At 59.0% G+C, this 7053-nt stretch overlaps 1 protein-coding gene across 1 annotated transcript; it reads right to left on the bottom strand.

Annotated features, from left to right (window-relative positions):
• Window positions 1–2332: 2332 nt before the first annotated feature.
• Window positions 2333–6255, bottom strand: VPS37D (VPS37D subunit of ESCRT-I). The gene is made up of 4 exons (XM_067705903.1): window positions 6041–6255; window positions 4540–4711; window positions 3984–4066; window positions 2333–3378 (listed from the first exon to the last, which is right to left on the bottom strand). The coding sequence occupies exons 1-4, from the start codon at window positions 6176–6178 to the stop codon at window positions 3016–3018; spliced, it is 756 nt and encodes a 251-aa protein (XP_067562004.1). The 5' UTR covers window positions 6179–6255; the 3' UTR covers window positions 2333–3015.
• Between the last annotated feature and the right edge of the window lie 798 nt (window positions 6256–7053).

Here is a 7053-nt window from a genome sequence, read left to right as displayed (position 1 = left end):
ACACCTTGTTTTTATCAAAAAGGAGTGAGAGTTTTGTTATTTGAGCAATTTTTTTTTTTTTTTTTTGGCTGTGTTGGGTCTTCGTTGCTGTGTGTGGGCTTTCTCTAGTTGCGGCGAGTGGGGGCTACTCTTCATTGCAGTGCGCAGGCTTGTCAGTGCAGTGGCTTCTCTTGTTGCAGAACACAGGTTCTAGGCACGGGGGCTTCAGAGTTGTGGTTCGCGGGCTCTAGAGCACAGGCTCAGCAGTTGTGGTGCACGGGCTTAGTTGCTCCACCACATGTGGGATCTTCCTGGACCAGGGCTCGAACCTGTGTCCCCTGCATTGGCAGGTGGATTCTTAACCACTGAGCCACGAGAGAAGCCCTTTGGGCAATTTTTTGGTTTTGGTTTTGGTTTGTAAAAGCACTGGTGGCCTACAATAGGTAGGACCTTTCTCATGGGCCCCTTGAGGGTCTACCTCAAGTTTATTCTCTCTCACAGAGGATTACAGCCAGGAGCATTCTCTGCGACCCCAGACCTGGAAATAGAAAGTTCCAGAAGTGATCTGGCAGGAGAGCCCAGACTGCCTGGAACTTTCCAGAATATTCCATGTACCTTCAAGCAGAGGGGTTAATCAAGTTTATTAACCATCCAACTCTAAGTCTTTCCCATGGCCCAGAACTAGGCCCATTCCACTCTGGTGGTATCTATACCCACCTGCCTCAGGTCTTTGGTGTTTTTCATGCTGGAGCTGAATACAGAGGGCCTCACTCCCTGTGCGCTCTAAAACTGAGTCTGAGCTCTTGAGGAAGGTGAGGGGTGTGGAAGGCCTTCTGAAAGACCCCATCTGGTTCTCATGGTAAAACTTTTCTCCCTTCCCAGTCCCTCCCTTGCCTGGGTCATTCCTTCCTCTTCTTCTTATCTGCCCTGGGGAGGGGAGGCTGAACCAGACTGTGGACATTAGCCTCTGCCTTGTAGAGGCTGCTCCCCAATTCACAATAGTGGAGGGAGGCTTAGGCATGACCACCATTAGCCCTTCTTCCTTTTGGTTACAAACGAAAAACTCCCTAGAAGCATGGACCAGAGTGGGAGGCCAGGCCGAGAGGGGCCCAGCTTGCCCCAGGCTGTGTGGAGAATGTGGGAGGTCTTCTGGGGCTGTTCAGTCTTCTGTCATCTCAGGCAGGCACCTGGTGTCCTCCCCAGCGTCCCTTGTCTCCAGCACGTCAAGTGCTAGCAGTGAGAGCAGGAGAACCACGGCCACTGTGGGATGAAGCTTCTCAAGTGGGCACTGTCAGTGCTTTGCCCCTGCTGGGGGTGAATCCGACTGGACTTGGGCTTCCAAAAGCTCGGATGGGCCAGTCCCTCTAACTATTGCCTGTATTTCTTAAGAGCTCATCAAGCAGTCACTCAGGTGCTGCTCACTCATCTTTAGGGATGGGGACCAGCCTACCAGCCGCAGCACCCGTGGATCAGGAGCCTCATACTGAGCCAAAATCTGGCTCCCAGTGGCTCCCACCCGTTGGTCTTGACTCTGACGTCTTGCTCTGTGTGAAGCAGTCCTTTAGAGACTCAGAGGCTAGCCATCGCATACTTGTGTGTAAAACAGATCCCTCAACTGTTCCGTAGGGGGCTTAGCCCCAATCCTCTTTCTCATTATACTCCAAAGGTGCTGTTTTGGCGTTCCCTTAGAGTTTAAAACTTCAGTAAAAAGTAAAGCCAAACCAGCACTTGCCTCGTTCTAGATGGTTATAGCCCCACTAACATGGACCAAGATCACGTTAGCTTCTACAGCACTCTGACTGTCCCCTCTTACCTGCAGGACCTTCTGTGACTTCCTGCCAAACTTCATCTCATTAGACTTGACCTAAGCTGATCCAAGACGTATTCCCACTCTCTCATCTTCTTGTCCACAGTCATCGGCCAAGCTGGTCACCTAATGTTTACCCAAGCTGAAGACAGCTAGCTCCAGCCCTGTGGAACCCTCTCCATCACTCAGTGGGGTGGTCATTTGGCAGGCCAGAGAAGGAGCAGGTACCATCCTGACTGGGCTTACAGGCCACCCAGGAAAAGAAGGTGCATACAGGTGAGGCAGTTGGAGAACAGTGATGGAGCAGAGTGTGCTTCTGGCCAGAAGTGCTGGGAAGTTTAAGAGTTAGGGAAGACTCCCATGGGTTGGTAATCAGAAAAGGCTTCATGGAAGAGGCAGAAGCAGTGCTGGACCTGGACAGCCAGGCTTTGGATGGGCAGAGAGGAAAGGAGGGCATCTCAAGAGTAGGAAGCACAGGAGCTGAGATGTGGAGGCTGCAACAGCAGAGTGGCTGGATGAGGGAGCAGAGAGAAGTCAGGCAGCATCGTCATCCTCATCATCACATTTATTGACGGCCCCTGGGAGGCGGGGCTGGGGACAGAACATACAAAGACAAGGACCTGCCCTCAAAAAGTTTCCATTCTAAGGAGACGGGGACAGAAAAATACAGAATGGTCTTTCCGGGGGAGGGCCCACTCTCACCTGGTGCAGGTCAGAAGCCCCTGGCCTACCTTGCCCCAGGGTCTGGAGCATGAGCGGGGCCTGACCACCTGGCTCCTAGGTGGTGGACCCCAGAACTGGGGGAAAGGTAGGCTCAGGACATGATGGAAAACACTCCTGTCAGCCTTGGCATTGTGCAAGCCTAGTGGAGTGGCAGGGGGCGATAGGCCCCCTAGGCAGGGCCCTTGAAGGAAGTGGGCATCTTCCCAGGCCCCCATGAGTAAAGTTCTTTCACTGGGGCTGGCCCATCACCCGGGAGGCCCCAGCCGGGGAGAAAAAGGCAGAGTTTCCTCAGCGGCAGAGGCATAATACCCTGCCCACCCCACTCCCGGCCCTCTCTCTGGGCATCTTCCAGGTGACCCTCCTCCCCAGTTCAGCCTCCAGGGCCAGGGCCTGCCTAGGGCCAGGGGGAGGGGCCTGCCCCTCCCCCCACCCCGGCGGTGGGGGAGGAGGAGGAGCCACGCATCAAGTTTGTCTGGGCCCCCCAGTGGGGAGCCATACCCTGGATCCTACCGGTGGGGGGGCTCTGGCTGCGAGGGCCGAGGGCTCAGCAGAGGGGCTGGGCCTAGAGGGCACCCGGGGGAGCCCTTCAGCGGGGGCACTGGGCGGGAGTCCAAGGGGGGCAGGCTCCGGGGCACTGCTGGTGGCCCCCGGGCGGCCCCAGTGGGCAGGACAGCGGCAGCGGGGAAGGATTTGGGGGGATCCGCAGCAGCAGTGGGGGCTGGCTGGCCAGATCGCTCCCGGCGCCGCAGCAGCTCCTGCAGCTTCTCCGCCTGGGTCCGCCTCAGGTGGGCCAGGGCACGGCCTCGTTGGAAAGCGGGCAGGAAAGCCTCCAGGCTCTGCTCCCCCAGCAGCAGCTGCTCCATGTGCTCCTGGGACAGGAGGGAAAGGACAGTTTGGGAAGAACATGACCAAAGACTGAGGGCTGGTCCTCTCTCCTCCCACCCTGAACCCTTCCCGATGGCGACCACCCACAGCTCGGGCATGGGGCACCTGAGTTCCAGCCTGGGCCTGCCACAGTGCTGAGGATGAACGTCCTCTACTCTCAAGCCTTGATTTCCTTACTATCACCAGACCTGCTGGGCCAGGGATGAGGCGGGATCAGAGATGGAGACACACTTGAAGTAGACAGGTGTCTCTCATCAGGGCCAGGGCCCTCCTCCTCCACCTCTTCAACTCACTGAGCACTGTGCTCCCAACCCAGCTCTGAGACATCTGTCCCAGCTCCTCTGTAGACCCAGCCTAAGCTGCCCTGAGATGTTCACAGGAAGTTGGGGGAAAAGTTACAGGTGGGGACGGTGGGCCTTGTGTCCAGTGCGGACAGCAATGCAGTGGGCACTCCTGGGAGCCAGGCACTCAGGGCAGGCTTCCTGGAAGGGGGGCTCTCAAGCCTGCAATGTAAGAATTGAGGGGAGGGGGATGATGATAGGATGGGGCCCCCCTCCCGGTCCCCAGGCCCAGCTGCCCCTTCTCTCACCTCAGCCTCCTGCTCAGCTTCCTCCAGCTCAGCCTGCAGCCAGCCCAGCGCGCAGTGGGGGCTCCAGCGGTGCATGCTCTCCTCTGAGGGCCACAGAGGGACATAGTGAACTAGCCCCTGCCCTTAGGGCCTGTCACTCAGGGCAGACAGAGCAGAGCCCCAGGGCCCAGACCTGACTCTCACTGACCCTGTGTGTGATTCTACGCTTCCCCTCCCCTCTCTGGAGCCTCAGTTTCCTCATCTGCACAACGCGCCTGCCGGATCCATCTATGCTCCTCCCCCCAGTCCTAGTGCGAAAGAGGGAGCAGGGGCTTTGTCTCCTAAAGCACCCCAGGCCCTTGGGTTTGGGGCCCCATTTTGGCCTCTCGAACCCAGCTCTACCCATCGACTGCTCACTTTCCCAACTCGGTAATTTTCCAGCAGTAGCACCCCTCAAACTTGCCTGGGGAATAGGTCTGCCCAAGTCCCGACCTTCAGAGCCTGGCACTTCCCAAGGCCACCCAGCCAGATGGCCAGCTGCCCCCCACCCCAGGCAGTTCTCCCGGCCGTCCCTCACCCAGTCGCTGCAGCTTGTCTGCACAGCTCTCGGCCACCTCCCGAAGCTCCTGGTACTTGATGGCCAGGGCAGCGCGGCCCATCTCCAGGCGGGGCCGCAGTGCCAGGTTCTCCTTGGCTAGAGCGTAGTTGGAGGCCAGGCATGCCTCGCGCTCCAGCTGCAGGCCCTGGAACTGCCGGCAGGGAAGAGACCAGAGGCCCATTCAGGGAGTCTGCCCATGGCCACCTACTGCCACTGTGGGCGACAGTGCCCACGGGCCAAGCCGAAAGCTTGGCTTTCCTGCCCCAATCTCAGGATGGCGAGCCAACAGGTGGAGGAACGATAAGAGCCCAGACCCCACTTTGCCTCAGTTTCCTCTTCCACAAAGTGAGCTAAAAACATCTACCTTATAGGGTTGTTGTGAGACTTAAGTGAGGAAAACTACGAAGGCCTCTACAAATGTTAGTTAATTTTTAATTTTCAATTAATATGTCTGCTCAGGTCCCCGAGGAGTCCCCCTCCCTCCTCTGTCCCATTTTCCATGCATGGGCAGCTTCCCTCTCATTCCAGGCCTTTGTCTGTTTCCTCCTCAGGTGTTTGTGCCGAAAACACTCCCACCCCCTGCTCTTACTCTCCAGTGATGTCTTCACCCTGTCCCTGCACAGCACCCCCTCAAACCCCCCTCTCTTCCCTCGCACCCCCTCCTCTGCCCTCCAGTGGAATCCCCACACCCCAAGGAATACACACCCCCTTTTCCTCCCTGATCCCCTAGCACCTGCTCCCAGCTTTCCTTCTCTTGCAGAAAGCAGACCCCTTTCTTTCCTGGCCCTGGAGAACGCTATTTCCTTCTGTTACTAGGCGGGCCGAGCCTCCACTCCCTGCCCCTGGAGAACGCACTACCCTCCATCTGTCCCCTATAGGATGCACACGCCCCTCCTGCCTGCCTCCCTCCAATGTACACTTTCCCTTTCTGCCCCCCCCCCGCAGACAACCAGCCCGGGCCTATCTCCTGTGAAATATACAACTTTCTCTTATGGTGGCCTATGGAATACACGCCTCAGCTTTCAGTACCCCTCCCCACCGGAAGACCCAAAGCCCCCTCTTACACTCCCAGACCACGGAAGCCCTCCCAACGGCCCCCCCAGGTGTCACACAGGCCCCTAGTTCTCCCCATGGAAGGCGCCTCCCCTTTCTGGCCCTACAGACGTGGGTGTGCGAGCCAGGGCCCCCACAAACAGCCGCCCCCCGCCCCCCGGAACACACCTCCCTGGAGCAGCCGCTGTAGGACACGCCTCGCGGCCATCCCGGGGGTGCACGGGCGCCTCCCTGGGTCTCCGGCGCCCCACCCGCCCCAGGCCAGCTCAGGAAGCCCCCTCCCCCGGGGGCGGCTCTACCGGGCCCACTCGTACGTGCCAGGCTCCGGAGGCCCCTCGGCCCGGCCGGTGCGGCCCTTCGGTCGGTCGGCAGGTCCGGCAGGCCGCGGCCCGTCCCCCGAGCCCCCCGCCCGCGCCCCCCGCGCTACCTTCCTGCTGAGCCGCACGATCCGGTCCAGCTTGGGCTCATCCTGAAGCAGGTCCCGGAGCTGCCCGGTGCTGAGGATCCCAAAGCGCCCCGGGCTGCCGGGCTCCGGCCCCGCCCGCGCCGCCCGGGCCCGGTACATGCCGCCCGCCCGCGCCCCCAGCTCGGCTGCTGGCTCGGCCCGCTCGGCCCGCTCCGCCCCGGCTCCGCTCCGCTCCGGCTCCGGGATCCGGCTGGGGCTCTGGCTCCGGCAGCGCGCGCCGCTCCGCCGCCAGAGGGCGCCCCGCCCGCTCTTAAAGGGGCCGCGGCGTGGAGGTTGGGGGTGGGATGGGGAGGGGGCAGGCCGCTCCTCTTCCCACCCCGGCCGAGCCGCGCCTTGCCGCGCCTCCCGCATCCGCAGATCGCATGGCAACCCATCCTCCTCACGGCGTCCGGATATCTAAGGCGCCTCTCCTTTCCTCTCCTCCCGGCCATCATTCACCACACCCCCAGGCACGGACTCTCCCACCCCAGGCCTTTACAGTTTGCAAGGCTATTTCACATTTACCCCGTGAATTCGCACAATTTTCTGAATTTGGCCGGGTGCCAGGAGCTCCTGCCCGCTGCTAACTTGGACAAGTCATTCACTTCCCCCAGCCTCAGTTTTCCTTTCCATAAAATAGGATGATGATAACACAATGTGAGGATTAGAGGTAGTGAATTGTTGAGTCCCTTACCTGTAGTTAGATGAATACCTAATACGAGTTATTGTTATTTTAAAGATGAAGGAACAGATTCTCAGAGATGATGTCACCTCCCCAAAGTCACATTACAAGTAAATGACAGACAATCTCAGTTCTTCCTGTATGTGCAGTGTCCACGGAGCACACGATACCTCCATGCTGGGCACTGGGCTGGGCCCTGTCAGGGCATTGTCTCTACTCTCTAAGAGCTCATGGATTAAGGCAGAGTCACATTCTCACTCAGCTTACTTTAGTACAAGACAGAATGGTGGGTGTCATGGCTCGATGTCTTCCT

This window comes from Pseudorca crassidens, chromosome 15, assembly GCF_039906515.1.
Source record: "Pseudorca crassidens isolate mPseCra1 chromosome 15, mPseCra1.hap1, whole genome shotgun sequence".
NCBI classification, from domain to species: domain Eukaryota; kingdom Metazoa; phylum Chordata; class Mammalia; order Artiodactyla; family Delphinidae; genus Pseudorca; species Pseudorca crassidens.
The sequence above is the reverse complement of the archived record's forward strand: the minus strand, read 5'-3'. Positions and strand labels throughout refer to the sequence as shown.

What these genes read in the sequence shown, in the direction of transcription:
- VPS37D (XM_067705903.1), bottom strand. Translation starts at nt 6,178, where the DNA reads ATGTACCGGGCCCGGGCGGCGCGGGCGGGGCCGGAGCCCGGCAGCCCG. An exon ending in AGACAAGCTGCAGCGACTGG is followed by an intron (nt 4,067 to 4,539) that starts GTGAGGGACGGC and finishes TGTGGCCCTCAG; the next exon opens with AGGAGAGCATGCACCGCTGG. An exon ending in AAGCTGAGCAGGAGGCTGAG is followed by an intron (nt 3,379 to 3,983) that starts GTGAGAGAAGGG and finishes CTCCTGTCCCAG; the next exon opens with GAGCACATGGAGCAGCTGCT.